Source organism: Panulirus ornatus, chromosome 65, assembly GCF_036320965.1.
Source record: "Panulirus ornatus isolate Po-2019 chromosome 65, ASM3632096v1, whole genome shotgun sequence".
NCBI lineage: Eukaryota > Metazoa > Arthropoda > Malacostraca > Decapoda > Palinuridae > Panulirus > Panulirus ornatus.
The window spans coordinates 26375368-26398005 of NC_092288.1; the positions used below are offsets into that span (position 1 = coordinate 26375368).

Sequence of the window (22638 nt, forward strand, 5' to 3'; positions counted from 1 at the left end):
CTGACCTGAAACCATTTAGTTGAGCGTAAATTGTCGTGGTGGCAGTTCTCAGGAGACACAAGGTAAACAGGAAACATGTGGAACCTTGTTTGACTTGAATTCAGTTCATTAGCGAAGAGGAAATAAACCAACGAATCATTCTTTAATCGCTAAGCGAAGCGGTGTCTGAATGGGCAAACCCGGAGCCGGTCGAACCGCTTCCACGTGATGAAAACTGGGGATTCTTTTCTCTTTTCTGGTATAAAGTGCGGGAGAGTGAGGAGGAGGAGGAGGAGGAGGAGGAAGAGGAGGAGCTCAGTAACGGTATCTGGTGCAAATTAAGTTCATTAGCGATGAGGATACACACTGAGCAGAGAACCTTCCAGCACTGATTAAGGCTTCCTCGGTCTCGGTTATGAGTGAAGCAGACTCGAAAATACGAATCCTGAGATGAAACGGGGAATTTCGTGAATTCTGAACCCTGAATCAAAGATGTAGATCATTAGCAAAGATACTGTGATCCAGAGAGAGAGAGAGAGAGAGAGAGAGAGAGAGAGAGAGAGAGAGAGAGAGAGAGAGAGAGAGAGAGAGAGAGAGAGAGAGAGAGAGAGAGAGAGAGAGATCCCCGTTCCAAGATGATGGATGATGAGTAAATGGTCGTATTCACAACACTTTATTGATATTATGAGTTATACTGAGTGAAGCAATCAAGCAAATAACGAACCCCCGTCTCCGACCAGCAGGAGGGTCGACTCCCGGGCGGTGGGCCCCACACGGACCAGCAGAAGGGTCGACTCCTGGGCGGTGGGCCCCACACGGACCATTAGGAGGGTCGACTCCCGGGCGGTGGGACCCACACGGACCAGCAGGAGGGTCGACTCCCGGATGGTGGGACCCACACGGACCAGCAGGAGGGTCGACTCCCGGATGGTGGGACCCACACGGACCAGCAGGAGGGTCGACTCCCGGATGGTGGGACCCACACGGACCAGCAGGAGGGTCGACTCCCGGATGGTGGGACCCACACGGACCAGCAGGAGGGTCGACTCCCGGGCGGTGGGACCCACACGGACCAGCAGGAGGGTCGACTCCCGGATGGTGGGACCCACACGGACCAGCAGGAGGGTCGACTCCCGGATGGTGGGCCCCACTCGCGGAGGCCAACATATAATCAAGAAGCAACATCTTCAAGTAATCATTGAGAGTGTGGTGTCAGTAAGTGTGACGTGGTGGGCTGCCTTCATTAACCTATCAGAGAAATGGAATATTAATTAATGATGATAATTGATAAATGATAAGATGAACATGCAAGTAGTCAATGTTTTTCACAAGGCAAACTACGATGTCTGTCCAAAGTTTCTGAAAGTTTATAGTGTTGTGTGGTGAACATTGTGGCAGAGGTTGTGAAGTTCATAGTGTTGTGTGGTGAACATTGTGGCAGGGGTTGTGAAGTTCATAGTGTTGTGTGGTGAACATTGTGGCAGGGGTTGTGAAGTTCATAGTGTTGTGTGGTGAACATTGTGGCAGGGGTTATGAAGTTCATAGTGTTGTGTGGTGAACATTGTGGCAGGGGTTGTGAAGTTCATAGTGTTGTGTGGTGAACATTGTGGCAGGGGTTGTGAAGTTCATAGTGTTGTGTGGTGAACATTGTGGCAGGGGTTATGAAGTTCATAGTGTTGTGTGGTGAACATTGTGGCAGGGGTTGTGAAGTTCATAGTGTTGTGTGGTGAACATTGTGGCAGGGCTTGTGAAGTTCATAGTGTTGTGTAGTGAATATTATGGCAGGGGTTGTGAAGTTCATAGTGTTGTGTGGTGAACATTGTGGCAGGGGTTGTGAAGTTCATAGTGTTGTGTAGTGAATATTATGGCAGGGGTTGTGAAGTTCATAGCGTTGTGTGGTGAACATTGTGGCAGGGGTTGTGAAGTTCATAGTGTTGTGTAGTGAACATTATGGCAGGGGTTATGAAGTTCATAGTGTTGTGTGGTGAACATTGTGGCAGGGGTTGTGAAGTTCATAGTGTTGTGTAGTGAACATTGTGGCAGGGGTTGTGAAGTTCATAGTGTTGTGTAGTGAACATTGTGGCAGGGGTTGTGAAGTTCATAGTGTTGTGTAGTGAACATTGTGGCAGGGGTTGTGAAGTTCATAGTGTTGTGTAGTGAACATTATGGCAGGGGTTGTGAAGTTCATAGTGTTGTGTAGTGAACATTATGGCAGAGCTTCTTTCATCCTTCACCAGGCGACTCAGACCTCACTAGGTGACCCTTGACCTCTCCAGGCGACCCAGACCTCACCGGTGATCCTTGACCTGACGCTGGTAATATAGTAATGATGATCCCAGTTGGTGTTCCACGTACCTGGTCACCTGGCCTGGCCTGGTACCTGTTCACCTGGCCTGGCCTGGTACCTGGTCACCCGGCCTGGCCTATTATCTGGTCACCTGGCCTAGCCTGGTACCTAGTCACCTGGCCTGGCCTGGTACCTGTTCACCTGGCCTGGCCTGGTACCTGGTCACCTGGCCTAGCCTGGTACCTGGTGACCTGGCCTGGCTTGGTATCTGGTCACTAGTGTGTGATGCGTCGCTTATCTTGAGCCTGGGAGGGCTGGCTGGCGGCCCAGCCCGGCAGTAGTTCCCGTGTCTCCCCTCCCTCACCATCCTCCAGCTAGGGACTACCGTACGCCTCCAGTCATTCTCTCTCCCGTGCATCACACTCTCGTCATAATTCCATCAGTTTGAACTATGGTGATTACCTGACCACGGTGACTACAGTGTCTGCTCGTTCACAATTACCGTATGCTGTTGATGATTATTGTATAACCTCTTGTACAACAACCTCTTGAGGGATGTGATCGACTGAACATCGTCGCGCTTGACGTATGAGTGACGTGCTCCACCAGTGGCTGTCGTGCCACTCGACACAAAGTATTGTACACAGTGAAGGATGGAGGTCATCACCCTCCTGTACATTGTTCTTGCGGCCTCCCACTTACCGGTCGGCCTCTCGCACTTGAGGAAAGGCACCGGGCTCCTGCAGGAGTACTACGTGAGGAAGGGCACCTGGCCCCTGCATGAGACCCGGCCACACAGAGGTACTGTGTCCAGTGGTTCGTCAGGAGCAGTAAGGGCAGGAAGACCACGACCGCTCCAGCAGGTCGAGTCCCTTTCAAGGCTCCAGGGGCCGGCCCTGATGGCCACCCCTCAAGTAACGCAGGGGAACTCGACGTCGTCCCTGGTCATGACGTCAGGGAAGGACCTGGAGGTGAGGGACAACATACTCTCCTTCTGGGAGGGCATCAAACCCTTCTACTTCCCAGTCAACAGTGTCGACAATAAGGAGTGTCAGAAAGACGTGAAGGATGCAAACTTCCTCGCAAACATCAATACGATATGGGCCATGAAGAGTAAGTACCCACACATGTATATATATATATATATATCACATACAAACCTCCAACAGCCAGGATCGAACCCGGGACCCCTGTGCAAGAGGCAGGAATGCTAACCACTAGGCCATGGGCCAGGTCCATGGCCTAGCATTAGCATTCCTGCCTCTTGCACAAGGGTCCCGGGTTCGATCCTGGCTGTTGGAGATTTGTATGTTCTATGAAAGTGCGCGTTTCTATGCACTTTATTCGTGTATATATATATATATATATATATGTATATATATATATATATATATATATACTTTTTTCTTTTTCCATACTTCATCGCCAATTTTTGCGTTAGCGAGGTAGCATTAGATGGTCACACAAACATCTCTCATCTTAAATTGTCTACGTCTGGATGTGGTCTTGTAGCTTGACTCATATTTTGCTCAGTTGTCTACAAGCCGTGTCTGGGTATCTGTAAGGTACTATGAGAGGGGTAGGTGAGTCTCTCATTACGCTGCCTCATGTATCCAGTGGTAGGGTAACCACACGTACCCAGTGGTAAAGTTACCACACGTATCCAGTGATAGGGTTACCACACGTATCCTGTGGTAGGGACGTATCCAGTTGTAGGGTTACTACACGTATCTAGTGGTAGGGACGTGTCCAGTGGTAGAGACGTATCCAGTGAAAGGGACGTATCCAGTGGTAGGGCAGATCCATATATTGCCAAAGCAATGGACGTAACTCAACCTTGTGTACAGTTATGGGAGGTTCCCCTTGTTTACATGCAGGGGTCAAGGGTCGAGGGTTCACAACATGTTTCATAACACAGGTTGTGAGTGCTTCAGAGTCCACTCGCTTGTCCTCCCTCCTCCCTCGTTCGGCCCTCCCTCCGTCCCTCCACTGCCTCCTGCCCCTATCTGGCCTCTCCTCTCCCCCACATCTCCAGCACGCCAACAACAGCAATACAATACCTGTCATCACCAGCAGCAGCAGCAGCAGCCACACAACATGGTCGAGCTGTTCCTGAACCTTTGGTGTTCGAACGTTTCATCCGAAGCTTCACAGAAATTCGAATTCCACACAAAAGTTGAATGCGGTTAGATAACTCGTTACAGCATTGTAAACTGTGTAACGCTGACAGCTAAACTGCATTCTAACAATGTGCATAAATTTGTCTCTGCCTCACATCGTAATGCAGGCCTCTGCGTCGAGACGAAGAAATAAGACATACGTTTCGAGTCAGAGGCGAACCTTAGTGGAACTCCATATGTTGTTTTACCGGTGGAATTTGCACAGTGGTGAAGGGGGGGGGGTTGTCTGGGGGAGGGCCTGGTGAGAGGTTGTCTGGGGAGGGTTTATGTGAGTACATGGGAGGGACAGATAACAGGAGACCTAATGGTCCATCAAGACGTTGTTATCTGTGAGAGAAGATGGTAGATCTAATGGCAGAAACAGGATAACAAACCAGACGACACCAGCCCACCGACCTCTCCCTCCGGCTCAACTGCCAGCAGGAAGAAGGATGAAGAAATGATAGTGTGGCGTGTTGTGGTGAGATTCTGACCTGGAAACCTTGTAAGAAATTGTTGACCGGAAACCTGACATACCAGATGAACATCTGAGCTGTGAAGAAATGATTATTAACAGTAATGTGGTTTTCTTATTGTTACGAGATGTCACTAAGTATACATCTGGCCTCAGTTTAAAGGTATTCATAGTGTCCGTGTAGACCACGGTAGGAGGCAGACTTCCCCAGGTCCTCCAGCACTCTACATGTGACACACTTTTCTCCACATTACTATTACGTATCTTCGTCCTGATACCATTATTTCTGGTCACTGAGTCTACTGAAATGTTCATATGATACATTATCTACATCATCAAGTGTCTTGAAGCCTTCCATCAGGTCACCTCGGAGTCTGTGATGGTTTAGAGGGAATAATCTTAAGTGTATGTGTTCTTCTTCATGAAGTTTATCCTGAGTGAAATGTTAGTCTGGATGTTGATCTTGGTTAAGCTCGGCCAAGTTCCAGCTTTATGAAGACAGCGATGGTGAGCAGAGGCTGGGCTAGCTCACCTCAGGGTAATATCATGTTAAGACAAACTAACTAGTCATGTAAGTTAGATGCTGTTAAGTGTTATGTTTGAGAAGGAGAGGTTGTATGGTTGTGGAGTGAGAGCCAACAGCCCACCTGTGGCTGAGGCAGGGCGATAAGACGGTTACCTGATCTACAGGAGTGACACCTGACAGCCAGTGAAGTGCCGTCACTCCCCCTCCAGATATCCAGGTGTGCAGTACCGGCAGTACACCTCCCTGGTCAGTGGCTGCCCACCACACACTGCCTACCAGAGAGAGAGAGAGAGAGAGAGAGAGAGAGAGAGAGAGAGAGAGAGAGAGAGAGTTACCAGATAACCATCCTCACTATCAGCCATACAGTAAGCGATTAAATGATAAGGTATCACAGGAGCGTGGCGCTCTGCAGGAGCAGGGCTTCCGTCATTGCTGGTGTGTGACTATTGTGGCCAAACTTGCTCACTGGCCACACGCGGGAGGCAGGTCTGTGTGTGGCTTCTGGTCTGCCACACCACAAAGCTGGCCCGTCTGTAGATACCTGGACTAATGTGAGTGAAGGTCTCTATATACGGGACAGATTTCTCGAGGCAAAATCTGTAAACAGTTTAATCTGTCTTGCCCATGAGATAAAGATTATGACAGATGCTGCGCCCTGCCGCTCACCACACGCCACCACACGCCACCACACACCACCACATGCCACCACACACCACCACACCACCACATGCCACCACACGCCACCACACGCCACACACACCACACACCACCACATGCCACCACACGCCACCACACGCCACCACACACCACCTATACATATGCGAATATAAGCAGTACAGTCCCGCCAAACATCCAGCTTCCATAGGTTCATGTGACGTCACGTCTCACTTAACATTCCTCATCTCTCACATTTCCTCATCCAAACCTACACTGAGGTCCTCCTGCCTCCCCTTCTACTACACCTTAGTTTTGTTCACATTATCTTTACTTCTTGTACATACTTTCTCTGTGTCTGACATCTGCTTTCGGCCTTTGTGTGGAAGCCACAGCTTGTCAAGCGCCACCACCCAGAGCTCTTGTACTCCTGCTCTTCCCTGCCATACCCTCACAATGACGTCACTCACCATCACGCACGTGAACAGATTAAAGAGACATGGAGGCATCACGTGTCAGTGACACACACGCATCTTCACCCGAAACCATCCACTCTCTTCTCTTCTTGTTAGCGCACATGTCTGAGTCTCCTGGTGCTAACTGTTTACTGTAGTTTCCCTTCCATACTGTATACTCGAACCACCTTCCACAACGCTTCTCTCTCAACCTCGTCACACGATCTCTCCAAACCTATCAGCGTCACATGTGAATCCATCCTTCTTTACACGTCTCCCACACCTGGTGCACACGTCCTCTGCCTCTCCTGCAACCACGTTGCTCCTGCCACGTCAGATACTTTGTGCAGGTCATCACCCGATCAACAACCATTACACCGTGTCCTGTATGGTCAACACATCTACCACGCCTGTTGTCCGAACCTTCTCCTGGTGCTCACTCCAGGTCACGACACATACCCGTTGAGAGCACCACACCTTGGGTCATCCAGACATCCAGTAACCTGACTCACTGTGGATCATTACCACTACCACCATCACCATCATCCACTATATTGAGAACTCATCCGCAATCCCATCCACACCCGCCGCTTGGACAGTCATGATGATGATGATGATGATGATCATGATGATGATGATCAGCTGTCATGATGATCATGATGATGATCATGATGATCCACTCTGCTCCAACACCTAACATTTGCCGGGACTTTCGCCCAGCAGGCCACCTCCATCCACACCCGCCACCCTGACGTCAAACATTCAAACACAAACATTATGAGTCGATGATGATTCTGAACTGATGTTGTAGTTATAATCTGGAATTAAATGCTCGTATCGACTCTCTCTCTCTCTCTCTCTCTCTCTCTCTCTCTCTCTCTCTCTCTCTCTCTCTCTCTCTCTCTCTCTCTCTCTCTCTCTGTTCGTCCATGCTGATTCAGATAAAGTAATTCTGCTTTTTCCATTTTTTCATATGCAAACTACTTACAGAGTCTGGGGGGAGGGGGGGCAGGGAGACCGTCATTTGAATAACCAGACGGAAATTGCCTCCGATAGTTTCGAAATTCGCTGAAAATGGTTCATTGAGGAACCTTGTGAGCTGAGGTATTTCTCTTGGAGATGGTTGAGTCGTGTGGGAGGATGCGGGCCAACCAGACGTGAGCTGGCTGGGGATCAGGCTAGTGACCAACTGGTACTTGCTGACGACACGAACATAAGAGTTATGTGTAGTGATGATCCAGACACACTGACGGAAGATGATCCTGCCAACTTAATGTGGTCATCAAAACGACAGATGATCAAAGCAGACAAGTTCTCACAGTCACTTATAAGTTGTATTGTTACTTGACATGACTTATTTAAGTCCACCAATGACGTCTTACTGACTACCCTGCTGTAACTACCCTGTGGTCTGCTGTAACTACCCTGTGATCTGCTGTAACTACCCTGTGGTCTGCTGTAACTACCCTGTGGTCTGTTATAACTACTACAGTTATCCTGCATCATCCTAATGACAACACGTCACCCCCCCCACTTCACCCTTCATGTACCACATCTATCGAAATTCACTTTATCCCTTGCACGCCTCTCACCCTCCTGAACGTTCATGCCCTATGATAGACCAGAGTCACCGGAGTTTGCTCCATCCTTGCATCTCTGTCCAGGTCTGCCACTCTAGTCATACCACCTCCCGGTAAATTGGCAGGTGGACTAAACATTGCTTTAATGTATTTGTCTCCGTTAAACGTTCTACAGGGCCCCATACACGTGAGGACCTGCCACTGGAGAGCCCCATACACGTGAGGACCTGCCACTGGAGAGTCCCAGGCAAGGGCAGCCTTCACCTGAAGCACCAGGAAAGACCCACCAGCAGAAGGTGTCAGTGGAGCCGCCAGCAACATGAAGATCTGACAAGCAATTCCAGAGTTTCTAAATTACCTGACGGTCCTTCAGCAAGGCCTGCTTGGCCACCACTGGCAGCGCTGCTCCCTCCAGGGCTTGTGCATATATATATATATATATATATATATATATATATATATATATATATATATATATATATATATATATATATATATATATATATATATATATATATCTTTTATTTTCTTTTAAACTATTCGCCATTTCCCGCGTTAGCGAGGTAGCGTTAAGAACAGAGGACTGGGCCTTTGTGGAATATCCTCACCTGGGCCCCCTCTGTTCCTTCTTTTGGAAAATTAAAAAAAAAACGAGAGGGGAGGATTTCCAGCCTCCTGCTCCCTCCCCTTTTAGTCGCCTTCTACGACACGCAGGGAATACGTGGGAAGTATTCTTAATCCCCTATCCCCAGGGATATATATATATATATATATATATATATATATATATATATATATATATATATATATATATATATATATATATATATATATATATATATATATATATATATATATATATATATATATATATATATATACCTTACATCCTAGATAAAAACTTTTCACTGCTTTTGACAACTTGACTCCATCACCATATATTCTTAATACCTTCCTCAGAGCATCTCTATCAACTCTGTCATATGCCTTCTCCAGATCCATAAATGCTACATAAAAATCCATTTGCTTTTCTAAGTATTTCTCACATATATTCTAAAAGCAAACACCTGATCCACACATCCTCTACCACTTCTGAAACCACACTGCTCTTCCCCAATCTGATGCTCTGTACATGCCTTCACCCTCTCAATCAATACCCTCCCATATAATTTACCAGGAATACTCAACAAACTTATACCTCTGTAATTTAAGCACTCACTTTTATTCCCTTTGCCTTTGTACAATGGCACTATGCACGCATTCCGCCAATCCTCAGGCACCTCATCATGAGTCATACATACATTGAATAACCTTACCAACCAATCAACAATACAGTCACCCCTTTTTTGATAAATTCCACCGCAATACCATCCATATATATATCACATATTGCCTTCCAACAGTAGGGTTCGAACCATTACCACTCGTGCGTGAGCTGGGTACGCTAACAACTAAGCTGCAAATAGTTACGTAGTTAAAGATCTGCCTTTTAAAGCAGGTCAGGTCTTAGTTGCACAGCTTATCATCGCAGGGAGAGGGTCAGGTCATAGCTGTTAGCAAAGGCATGAGAAGCTAGAACCCCAGAGCTCAGGAATGTAAGTGAAAAAACGGACATCGCAACGGCTAACCAATGGCCACACAGTAATCATATGACATAGTAGCTTCTCGTACATGACTTGGTTTAGCTAGTGACAATGACACATAAGCAGTAACCAAAGTAATATCTGGAGAAGAGGGAAAGTGAAGCAACACTAATGTGTCAGCCAACTGGATCAGATAATATGGTCAAGCCAGGAAAGTTACGTCCATGTGTTCTGGATTGTTTTACATAAGGTCGTAGAATCAGAACCTCCCTCGATGCCAGGGGTGTAGTCCGACCTTGGCCGGATCAGTTCTTGTTATAGTCACAGGAATTGTTCAGAAGAGAAGAACTTTTGGAAAAGGAAATTACATCGCAGTTTTTTAGATGCAGACTGACATATTCATGTAATATGAACATCCACAGTAGCTTAGATGTGTCATAATAATACTAGTTATGTGTTGTGTGTTGAGTCGTGTAAGTATACAGCAGTCAAGGAGACTGGAAATTGGTATGGGGTTTGAGAGGAATATATTTGAAGAAACTTGGGTACAGAGGCATTAAATGTAAGTAGACTGCGTCTTCCCTGTTGCGAAACTGTCTAAATCTGAGTTTAATGAGGCAGTTTTGACGAGACGAGACGCAGACTGAGTAAGAGAAGATGTTGGATGAATGTTGGAGGAATGTAGTGTTGCGTCGTGGTTGTATGAGTGCATCAGGTTGTGTGTGGAGGACAGGAAGTCATTGATATGAAGGGGACGGAGTGCAGGATATAGGACACGCCACTCAGGGCCACCACTATTGATAGGGAGAGAGGGAGAGGTTGATCCATCGACAATTACGGAAACAGAGCGGCCAGAGGGGAAGCTGGCTGGATATGAGAGAACAGAGTGAGGCAGGAGAGTCAGAAGAGGGGAGCTTAGACATCAGATGTCATAGTTTGTCAATAACCTCACTATATAGACCGGTGGATCTGTCCTCGTATGGACCATACTGATGATCACAGAGAAGACTAGGAGGTTCCTGAGACTCGCATCTGAGAAAGATTCGAAGAATTTTTGATACAGTGATATTTAGATTAACAGGTCGGTTATGGGGAAGGTTAGAAGGGTCACCCATCTCGAGGGTCGACTGTACACATACATGTGTACAAGAAGGAAAAGTTTTGGTTTATAGACACGTGAAACAGACGAGCAAACACGGCCCCTCCAGGCACGAAGACAGCTGCCGTCTGGACCATATAACTTAGTGGGTCCAGAGAGAAAACTGCTTTTAGACTGGTACGGAAAGAGAGTATTGTGGAAGGTCCAGTGTTAGTGAGAGGTGCAGTATGGTGTGAGGGAATGTTAGAGCCACAAAAGTACGTTACATATGCAACAGCAACATAATGTAAATCTCACTAGTCAATGTCTTACCGAAAGTACGATGATATACACTGAGACATTTCCATAACCCTGCAAGACCACAGACAACAGACGACCATGTACATACGAGACTGTAATCCCTTCATGAACCATCCAGGTACAGGACAAGCTGTAACGCCCTACCATTGTCCTCAACCATACCCCAGACGACCCAGCTCTCTATCTCCACGCCACTTCCCCAGCTGCAGAGACCTGAGGCATTCCACCCCACCCACCAGCTGACCCACTGAGTGTGACTGACCACATGACCTCGCATGAACGTGAGGAAACGTGCACCTCAGGTCAAGATATCACCCACGTTCTCGTCTGGAACACGATAACTGTGAACCAATCCTGTTGATGTTTTGTACATTGTCTTACATTATCACTACATGATGCCACTGAAGAAGAATGGTGCTTGTGACCCTGAAATGTCCCATATACACCAACGTTAAAGTGATAGGAATATAGAACATTCAATTCACACTTTTTCTAATGAATCAGATCGTATGGAGAGAAAAATGAACAAAAAACAAGATAAAGTTATTTGATACTAAACATGCGTTGATCTACAACAGTCTGGTAACAAAGGAGAAGACATCAGATAAGTGGACATTAGGAACAGATAAAGTTTGTCTAACTTGTTACACAGGAATCATCACGAGAGAGAGAGAGAGAGAGAGAGAGAGAGAGAGAGAGAGAGAGAGAGAGAGAGAGAGAGAGAGAGAGAGAGAGAGAGAGAGAGAGAGAGAGAGAGAGAGAGAGAGAGAGAGAGAGAGAGAGAGAGAGAGAGAGAGAGAGAGAGAGAGAGAGAGAGAGGAAAGGGTGTAGGAGAAGGTTAGGAATGAGAGAAAAAGGAAAGGATGAGAAAGAGGGGAAGGGGGAGGGAGAAGGGGAAGGGGAAGATAGGGGGAAAAGGGGTTAGAGAGAAGGAAAGGAAGAGAAATAAGGAAAGAGAAAGAAAAGGCAGCACAGATATACTATGATATGATCAGGTCTGTTCCTGGAGGAGGAGCAACAGACTGAGTGTCTGTTCCTGGAGGAGGAGCAACAGACTGAGTGTCTGTTCCTGGAGGAGGAGCAACAGACTGAGTGTCTGTTACAAGATAACAAAGAGATACAAAGTATAACAATGTTTCTTCTTGTGTTGTCGTGGAGGAGTATGTACATAGTAAGTCAGCAGGCGTGGAGGGCGCCCTAGTGTCTGGAGGGTAAAGGAAGTGTTCCAGGAAGGTGGCCAAGGATGTGCTTGAGGTGGAGGGCTGGGGTGATGTCAACCTCAGGGGTGTACTGTGTGGCACTTTTGAGGAGTACCCTGGCACTCCCTCCCTGGCACTAATGGTGAGCGCTGGACCCGGAGGAAAGGGAGGGATTGTAACAGTACAGACGCAGAAGATATGATGAGCATTGTCATCACAAAATGTCTGACGGATGAGGGAAGGGAGAGGAGTGTTGGAAGAGAGAAGGAGTAGTACTGGAGAAGAGAGAGAGAAGCGCTGAAAAGGAGAGGGAGAAGTGTTGGAGAGGAGAGGGAGAAGTGTTGGAGAGGAGAGGGAGAAGTGTTGGAGAGGAGAGGGAGAAGTGTTGGAGAGGAGAGGGAGAAGTGTTGGAGAGGAGGGAGGGAAACGTCGGAGAGTATATGTGTGAGGCCCAGCCATGAGTGTGGGAGAAGCAGGTGAGGAGCTGGTGATGTAGATGATTACCTGCTGATCTAGGATGATTGCTGACCAAATGAGTACCCCGGTGTGTGTGTGTGTGTGTGTGTGTGTGTGTGTGTGTGTGTGTGTGTGTGTCGGACAATTCAGGTAGTACTGCAGCCGTGGGCCTGCAGTTCTTGCACTTTAATTGTCCAATGCCTGTGTGTATGTGTGTTCTTGTGTATATACGCACATATTTACGTTATATAGTCATGTAAAGTATATATCATAACGTTTCCCGCAGTCTCACCTGACCTTATACTCAGCCTGCCAGTGACCACCCCTGCTCACATGCTCTCTCCCTCCTCGCCAGTGGTGGACTCGTGGGGTAAGCTGCCTGACGGCCTGCTCTTCGGGAAGGTGTGGTCGCCTGGCATGTACGAGGAGTGTCTGCAGGTCAGAGCCCGCTACAACACCACCACCATCATCCCCATACTGAAGCCACAACCTCGCAACTACACGGGCCGCTACTGCTTCATCTACTACCAGTGAGTAGCCGAGGGACCGGGTTCGACTCCCTGGGAAGCAGAATTTGGAATAAGGGTCGTGACTGTAGAGCTAAATTCTCCTTGAGTTATGAATGGTTTCCACCAGCGTCCTTGTGTTGCTTTCCTTATGTTGTGCCATACGACGAAGCCCCAGACCTGGCTAGACGTAACGAGTGGTGTGCCACAGGGGTCGGTCCTGGGCCCGATTTTTTTCATAATATACATTAATGACCTAGAACTCGGTCTAATCTCAAAGGTCTCCAAATTTGCTGACGATACTAAACTCGGAAGTAGAACTATAAAAAAGTCAAGGACAAATTAGAGCAAGTACTAAACGATTCCTTTCTTTAGAAATGTGGTAAACAAAGAGAAGCTAAAACGATTGGCTCTCTCCTCCCTTAACATACGTAGACGTCGCGGCGACTTAATCCAAGCGTTCAAAATTCTGAACAAGTTCGTTAAAGTAAACCACGAGCATCTTGTCGAAATACAAGAAAATACAACCACCAGGACAAATGGAATAGAATTCAAAGCTACAAGGTGTAGTACGAAAGAGGGAAAAAAACATTTTTCCTATAGGTGGGTTGAGCACTGGAAAAAGTTACCGTCAGACATAGTGAATGCTAAGACTACAAATACCTTCAAAAGTCGTTTAGAATATGTTTCATAAATTCAGCTTTACTCAGAGAAAAACGCCGGACATTTACTGTATAAACGGCAGCAGTAACGGGGACAGTAGAAGGGTAATGTGCAGCAGTGGGGAACCCAGTGATACCTTAAGACACTGCTGAGCGGAATTACATTTTCTTGTCAAGTTAAACTTTCTCCTTCACCAGACAACCCAGTCGTGGGTCAGCCAGGCCTCCTGCTGTCTGTCTTGCTCAGGTAAACTCATGTAAGACAACCTGTGTCCAGAGTGACTTGTCTACTGAGTGTAACAATAAGTCAAATCATACAGTGTGTGAGTACTACATTGTATCAGTACAACCGTGTATGTGTACTACAGTGTATGAGTACTACAGTGTGTGAGTACTACAGTGTGTGAGTACTACATTGTATCAGTACAACAGTGTATGTGTACTACAGTGTATGAGTACTACAGTGTGTGAGTACTACAGTGTGTGAGTACTACATTGTATCAGTACAACCGTGTATGTGTACTACAGTGTGTGAGTACTACAGTGTGTGAGTACTACAGTGTGTGAGTACTACAGTGTATCAGTACAACAGTGTATGTGTACTACAGTGTATGAGTACTACAGTGTATGAGTACTACAGTGTGTGAGTACTACAGTGTATGAGTACTACAGTGTATGAGTACTACAGTGTATGAGTACTACAGTGTACCCTCCCCATCCTGGCCACCCTCCCCATCTTCCACATTACCTCATTAACCTCATCTTGTGTAATGATTCATTAATGAGAGTGACCTTCTTACATACTGCTCCTCACCATGCCCACCTCCCTCGCCCTGACCCTCGCTACCTCCGCTTGTCCTCTCTCTCTCTCTCTCTCTCTCTCTCTCCCTGGTCAGGTCTAACATCTGCTCTGCTCCCCCAGGTCTGAGGATGAGGGGCCTGGCTGGGGAGGCGTGCCCCAGGTCCTGCTGAGGAACGCTGTGTTGCTGAGCACGCCTCCCTCCCTGGCGTACGGCACCTGCATCCCCTCCACCTGCACCACACAGGACATGCTGGTACGTCATGCCCCACACATCACCCCGGATACCCCACACATCACCCCGGATACCCCAGACATCACCCCGGATACCCCACACATCACCCCAGATACCCCAGACATCACCCCGGATACCCCAGACATCACCCCGGATACCCAAGACATCACCCCGGATACCCCACACATCACCCCGGATACCCCACACATCACCCCGGATAACCCAGACATCACCCCGGATACCCCAGACATCACCCCGGATACCCCAGACATCACCCCGGATACCCCACACATCACCCCGGATACCCCAGACATCACCTCTACCCCTGACATGCTGGTCCGTGACATCCTCTGATGTGCCCCTGAAAAATCCCCCCCCCCACCTCTCTCCTCCACCACTCCCCCACAACCCTATTCCCTCTCTCCTCCACCACTCCCCCACAACCCTATTCCCTCTCTCCTCCACCACTCTCCCCACAACCCTATTCCCTCTCTCCTCCACCACTCCCCCAAAACCCTATTCCCTCTCTTCTTCACCATTCCCTTTCCTCTCAACCCCACTCAACCACTACCCTTCCCACTCAACTCCCATCATTCCCACTCTCATACCTTAACCTCTCGCCGTTCCATATCTTCTCCCTTCTCCCACTCACCGTCCTCCCACTCCCCGTGCTGCCACTGCCCGTGCTGCCACTACCCGTGCTGCCACTACCCGTGCTGCCCGGGGTGTGTGGTGTTCGTGATCACCTATAATGGTGGATGGTTCCGGCCGTGAGCACAACACTCTGCAGACGTAACCATCCACCATTATCGCCATCCTGACGCCCTCCATTAGCGACACATATCTTGCATTTTCACGTTCTCTCTCTCTCTCTCTCTCTCTCTCTCTCTCTCTCTCTCTCTCTCTCTCTCTCTCTCTCTCTCTCTCTCTCTCTCTCTCTCTCTCATCACCCAGTCATCGTCAGTGACACTTCCAGTATCACATCTTCATCGTCTCTCACTACGTCGGTCACACTGCACACAAACTGCTGGCAAGTTGTTTATGGCTTATTTACATGTAGTTAGGAAGGTCATAATTGTAGTTATCATTAAAGTGAATATTTCTAGCATTATCTTATTTGTTGTAATGATTATACTACAGTTGTATTACTAATGATATGGATAATGACAATGACGATAATAAGGAATTGGAGGAAAACATATACAACATATCTGAAAGACTTACATGATAAGGCAATCTAGTGAAGAACATAAGAGGAACACGAAAAGAACATGAACACCAGAACAACATGAACACAAGAACATGAACACGAGAATAACATGAAGTAACACTTGCTGTACTACTACCAGTAACACTACAGCAACACAAAGCTCAGGGTGTCAGAAGGAAGACTAATGCTGGTGTGTTGCACTACAGCAACACAAAGCTCAGGGTGTCAGAAGGAAGACTAATGCTGGTGTGTTGCAGGAATCTGTGAACGTGACCCTGGCCGAACACGGGCTGCGGGTGGTGACTGTGGCCTGCCACGCTGACCTGGACCAGCAGGATGACCTGACCAGCCACGACAGAGCTATGTTGTAGGTCAACAACTACACCCCCCCAACCATCTCTCTCTCTCTCTCTCTCTCTCTCTCTCTCTCTCTCTCTCTCTCTCTCTCTCTCTCTCTCTCTCTCTCTCTCTCTCTCTCTCTCTCTCTCTCTCTCTCTCTCTCTCTCTCTCTCTCTCTCTTCATTACCCTACATGAGCACACTCCGTCCTTCCGTGCACCACCTGCCCGCCACAGTAAGCCATAAGTGGTTCACCAGGTGGTTCACCAGGTGGTTCACCAGGTGGTTCACCACACACGGCTGAGTGACCGTGTTTGTGGAACACACGGGAATGGGACGGTATCACCAGACCACTGGACCGTCTCACCGTGTTGTAGGGTCAGTGGGGACCGTGTTGTAGGGTCAGTGGGGACCGTGTTGTAGGGTCAGTGGGGACCGTGTTGTAGGGTCAGTGGGGACCGTGTTGTAGGGTCAGTGGGGACCGTGTTGTAGGGTCAGTGGGGACCGTGTTGTAGGGTCAGTGGGGACCGTGTTGTAGGGTCAGTGGGGACCGTGTTGTAGGGTCAGTGGGGACCGTGTTGTAGGGTCAGTGGGGACCGTGTTGTAGGGTCAGTGGGGACCGTGGTTGTAGGGTCAGTGGGGACCGTGTTGTAGGGTCAGTGGGGACCGTGTTGTAGGGTCAGTGGGGACCGTGTTGTAGGGTCAGTGGGGACCGTGGTTGTAGGGTCAGTGGGGACCGTGTTGTAGGGTCAGTGGGGACCGTGTTGTAGGGTCAGTGGGGACCGTGTTGTAGGGTCAGTGGGGACCGTGTTGTAGGGTCAGTGGGGACCGTGTTGTAGGGTCAGTGGGGACCGTGTTGTAGGGTCAGTGGGGACCGTGTTGTAGGGTCAGTGGGGACCGTGTTTTAGGGTCAGTGGGGACCGTGTTGTAGGGTCAGTGGGGACCGTGTTGTAGGGTCAGTGGGGACCGTGTTGTAGGGACAGTGGGGACCGTGTTGTAGGGACAGTGGGGACCGTATTGTAGGGTCAGTAGCAGCAGGTGTTGTAAGGAACAGTAGCAGCAGCAGTAGTAACACCTCGCCCTCCTCCCTGCAGGTCCATCATCGGTATATTCGGCATCCTGGTCTTATTGGCAACACTGTATGACGTCATTTCCCTCCAGAAGGGACAAGGTAAGTTCTCTTAATGACGTCACCTCCTCCAGCTGGGACAAGGTAAGTCCGCTCTATGACGTTAGTCTCTCCAGACGAACAAAAGGTTGTCTTCTAAGTGACATTTAAGATATACTCAAGCTCTAGATGAAGAAATGTCCGCTTTATATGGCGTCATAATTGCTAGGCTGCTATAGTGATAAGTCCTGTTTTATAGCGTCATCATCATCCAGCTCAGGCAAGGTAAATTACCTTCATGACGTCATTATTCTCCAGCTCATGCATGGTAAGTAGCCTTCATGACGTCATAACCCTAACACACGTTATGTGAATCGTCTCAGTAAAGATCTCAATGTCTTCCTCAGCAGTGTCTTCCTCAGCAGTGTCTTCCTCAGTAGTGTCTTCCTCAGCAGTGTCTTCCTCAGCAGTGCCTTCCTCAGTAGTGTCTTCCTCAGCAGTGCCTTCCTCAGTAGTGTCTTCCTCAGCAGTGCCTTCCTCAGTAGTGTCTTCCTCAGTAGTGTCTTCCTCAGCAGTGTCTTCCTCAGCAGTGCCTTCCTCAGTAGTGTCTTCCTCAGTAGTGTCTTCCTCAGCAGTGTCTTCCTCAGCAGTGCCTTCCTCAGCAGTGTCTTCCTCAGCAGTGTCTTCCTCAGTAGTGTCTTCCTCAGCAGTGTCTTCCTCAGCAGTGCCTTCCTCAGCAGTGTCTTCCTCAGCAGTGCCTTCCTCAGCAGTGTCTTCCTCAGCAGTGCCTTCCTCAGTAGTGTCTTCCTCAGCAGTGCCTTCCTCAGCAGTGCCTTCCTCAGCAGTGCCTTCCTCAGCAGTGTCTTCCTCAGCAGTGTCTTCCTCAGTAATGTTGAACGTTTTCCTCAGCAACGTCTTCCACCTCCTTGTTCGCCCAGTACTTACCACCATCATCATCACCATCATCATCACTATCATTATCATTATCATCACTATCATCATCATCATCATCATCATCATCACTATCATTATCATTATCATGATCATCATCATAACACACCAACACCGCATTATACCACAGTCAATATACTTCATCATTTCTCTGACTCGTCTTTCATGTTATACTAAGATAAACTCATCCTACCTTTGTTCATCATATATCACTGACATTTTACTTTTACTATAAGTCTACTGTTACGATATACTGTATCTAATGTATAAACAGACGGTATAATAATATACTGTATCTAATGTATAAACAGACGGTATAATAATATACTGTATCTAATGTATAAACAGACGGTATAATAATATACTGTATCTAATGTATAAACAGACGGTATAATAAGCATACAAGTGTTGCACGCTATACATGATGATATGTAGTGATGATGTATGTATAACTGGATGGTAATGATGACAGAAGATCTGGCTTCTTGAGTTCAAGATAATTAACAGTTATGATTATACAAAATGTTATCAACATAATGACACACTAATGATACTTATCGAAGCACGATGAAGAACATTTTAGATGTTGATTGTACCAGAGAATAATAATATTATTTATCAGATATATGTTAACATTGTAACAGTTATTACTAGAGCAGTTAAATAAGATGGTTAAGAAATAGACACACTTGGGATCTTGTGTTGTTTGTATATATGATATGAACAACCTGACTTAGATATGTTCTCATCAGTACATCATATATACAAGGAAAAAAAGTAATGGGTACATTGGGTACCTTGTAATGGGTACAATGGGTACGTGGGTAATGGGTACGACGGGTACATGAGTAATGGGTACGACGGGTACATGAGTAATGGGTACGACGGGTACATGAGTAATGGGTACGTGGGTAATGGGTACAAACAGAATACAACATCTGAGACGTGGACGTGGGGGGTGCCAGCTAGTGTGGGAAACCAACCGTTTGTAAACCAATAACAATTATGATGAATGTGAAATGAAGGAAGAATGATGATGAGTTACGTCCACACCAACTCAACTGAATGGGAAATGAATAACCAAATGTCTAGCAGAGGATGATTATAACCACATTTCTAGCAGAAGATGATTACAACCACATGTCTAGCAGAGGATGATTACAACCACATGTCTAGCAGAAGATGATTACAACCACATGTCTAGCAGAGGATGATTACAACCACATGTCTAGCAGAGGATGATTACAACCACATGTCTAGCAGAGGATGATTACAACCACATGTCTAGCAGAGGATGATTACAACCAACATAGTATGATGATACATCTGTAACTCCCTGACACAACAGAGAACAAAGAGAACAGTATGTGGGACGGTCATAACTACATGGTGAACAAATAGAACAATAATAAGTAGTGAAGATGAAGAGCTGGAGTGTAGATACATGGAAGAGAGGTTGGTGGGAGAGAGGGTGAAGATGGTGGGTGTCAGCCACGGAAGAGAAACTTGACGAGAAACACAAGAGGAATGGCAGCCAACACTTCCTGTGAGGATCCTGCCTCCATGAGGGAAGCAGTGAGGTGCAGAGGTGACCAGTGTGAGGCAAACCTAACCTTCCGAGCTGGGTAAAGATGTGTGAGGATCCTGCCTTCATGAGGGAAGCAGTGAGGTGACCAGTGTGAGGCAAACCTAACCTTCCGAGCTGGGTAAAGATGTGTGAGGATCCTGCCTTCATGAAGGAAGCAGTGAGGTGACCAGTGTGAGGCAAACCTAACCTTCCGAGCTGGGTAAAGATGTGTGAGGATCCTGCCTTCATGAGGGAAGCAGTGAGGTGCAGAGGTGACCAGTGTGAGGCAAACCTAACCTTCCGAGCTGGGTAAAGATGTGTGAGGATCCTGCCTTCATGAAGGAAGCAGTGAGGTGACCAGTGTGAGGCAAACCTAACCTTCCGAGCTGGGTAAAGATGTGTGAGGATCCTGCCTTCATGAAGGAAGCAGTGAGGTGACCAGTGTGAGGCAAACCTAACCTTCCGAGCTGGGTAAAGATGTGTGAGGATCCTGCCTTCATGAGGGAAGCAGTGAGGTGCAGAGGTGACCAGTGTGAGGCAAACCTAACCTTCCGAGCTAGGTAAAGATGTGACCTGGTCTGCAACACTGGAACATCACAATACTGGAACCCATCATGTCTGAAATGTCATCTTAAACAAAGATCAAGGAGGGATCATGTCTTAAATTGTTAGTGGTAATAAAACGGGTACCTCCTCCTCCTCCTTCTCCTCCTCCTCCTTCTGCTCTTCCTCCTTCTGCTCCTCCTTGTCCTCCTGCTCCTCCTCCTCCTGCTCCTGCTCCTCCTCCACCCTCCTCCTCCTCCTCCTCCTTCTGCTCTTGCTCGTCCTCCTCCTCCCCTCGTCGTCCTCCTCCTCCTCCTCCTCCTCCTCCTCCTCCTCCTCCTCCTCCTCCTCCTCCTCCTCCTCCTCCTGCTCCTCCTCCTCCTCCTCCTCTACCTCAACGTCTCCTTCAAAACATGGAGGGCAATGACTGTGTTGTGGACACCCTGAATGGGACCAGTAGACTGGGAATATTAGGAATGGGAATAGAATGAATAGGAATGTTACCAGCGAGGACAGCATCAAGGAACATTTCTGGAATTGCTTCACTAATAACGAGAATTCTCTGAGTGAGAGCACTTGGAATAGGATCAGGAATGGCTATTCCCAGACTGGCATTCCCAGGCACAAGAATCGTGAGGCTGAACATTCCAGGAATGAGTTCTGGAATACAATTATCCGTACTAGAAGTGGCAATATCCTTTGGATGATAGTGACTAGGAATGAGAGTTTCTGGAATTTGAACCTTGTAGAACTGGAATTCCAGGAATGGTAATGGTTGGGAATGTTGCAGGTTCCAGGGAAGTGTTGCTCAGCTTCAGCTGGTACAACAACATGAGGAGGGTCTTCACTTACCAGCTCACCTCAGGACCAGACAGCATCACCTGCCTGCCAGGGCTCAGGTGAGAGAGAGAGAGAGAGAGAGAGAGAGAGAGAGAGAGAGAGAGAGAGAGAGAGAGAGAGAGAGAGAGAGAGAGAGAGAGAGAGAGAGAGAGAGAGAGAGAGAGAGAGTAGTGGACATATTGTCTTACAAGTAATGGTTTTAAACTGAAAGACATTGTTGGCTATTGTTGACACACACACACACACATACACACACACACACACACACACACACACACACACACACACACACACACACACACACACGTCCACCAACTGTAGGAGGAGGGGGGAGGTGGGAGGTGGGAGGGGTGAGGTGGTAGGTGGCACGCGTCTTGTTTGACAGTAATCTAATTCCGTCTCTTCTGACGCCCCTCCTCTGTGGTCAGCCTCCCCCAGCACCTCCATGACCTCATCTCCCCCAGCACCTCCATGACCTCACCTCCCCCAGTACCTCCATGACCTCACCTCCCCCAGTACCTCCATGACCTCACCTCCCCCAGTACCTCCATGACCTCACCTCCCCCAGCACCTCCATGACCTCACCTTCCCCAGTACCTCCATGACCTCACCTCCCCCAGTACCTCCATGACCTCACCTCCCCCAGTACCTCCATGACCTCACCTCCCCCAGTACCTCCATGACCTCACCTTCCCCAGTACCTCCATGACCTTACAAGTAAATTATAAGTAAATACAATGACGTACACCCACAATACATACACTTAAATCACTCAAGTTTAAGGAAGCAAGAAGAACATAAGCCACATGTCCACAAGGAAGGTAGTCAACACCGGACGTAAGGGTCAACAAGCGGCCGGCATTTGTTTCATTCTCGTCCTTCTTAACTGCCAAGATAAGTCACTTGGTTCCGCTGCTTTCTGAACCACAGTGACGACGTGTGTGTGTGTGTGTGTGTGTGTGTGTGTGTGTGTGTGTGTGTGTGTGTGTGTATGTGTGTGTGTGTGTGTGTGTGTGTGTGTGTAATCCTAGCAAATACATATGTATGATATTTGTTTCAGTAAACATAGCCACATATGTCGAGGTTTATACCCCAGTGTAGTGTCTTCATATATTATACAACACATG

General features: G+C 47.8%; 1 protein-coding gene across 1 annotated transcript in view; it reads left to right on the top strand.

The window, feature by feature from the left end:
* The first annotated feature begins 2584 nt into the window (after window positions 1–2584).
* Window positions 2585–22638, top strand: part of LOC139746640 (nose resistant to fluoxetine protein 6-like) — a 40717-nt gene continuing 20663 nt past the window's right edge. The window contains 6 exon segments of the mRNA XM_071658059.1: window positions 2585–3379; window positions 13108–13282; window positions 14843–14975; window positions 16422–16531; window positions 17597–17673; window positions 21462–21570. Coding sequence (XP_071514160.1) covers window positions 2920–3379; window positions 13108–13282; window positions 14843–14975; window positions 16422–16531; window positions 17597–17673; window positions 21462–21570 — 1064 coding nt within the window. The 5' untranslated portion in view covers window positions 2585–2919.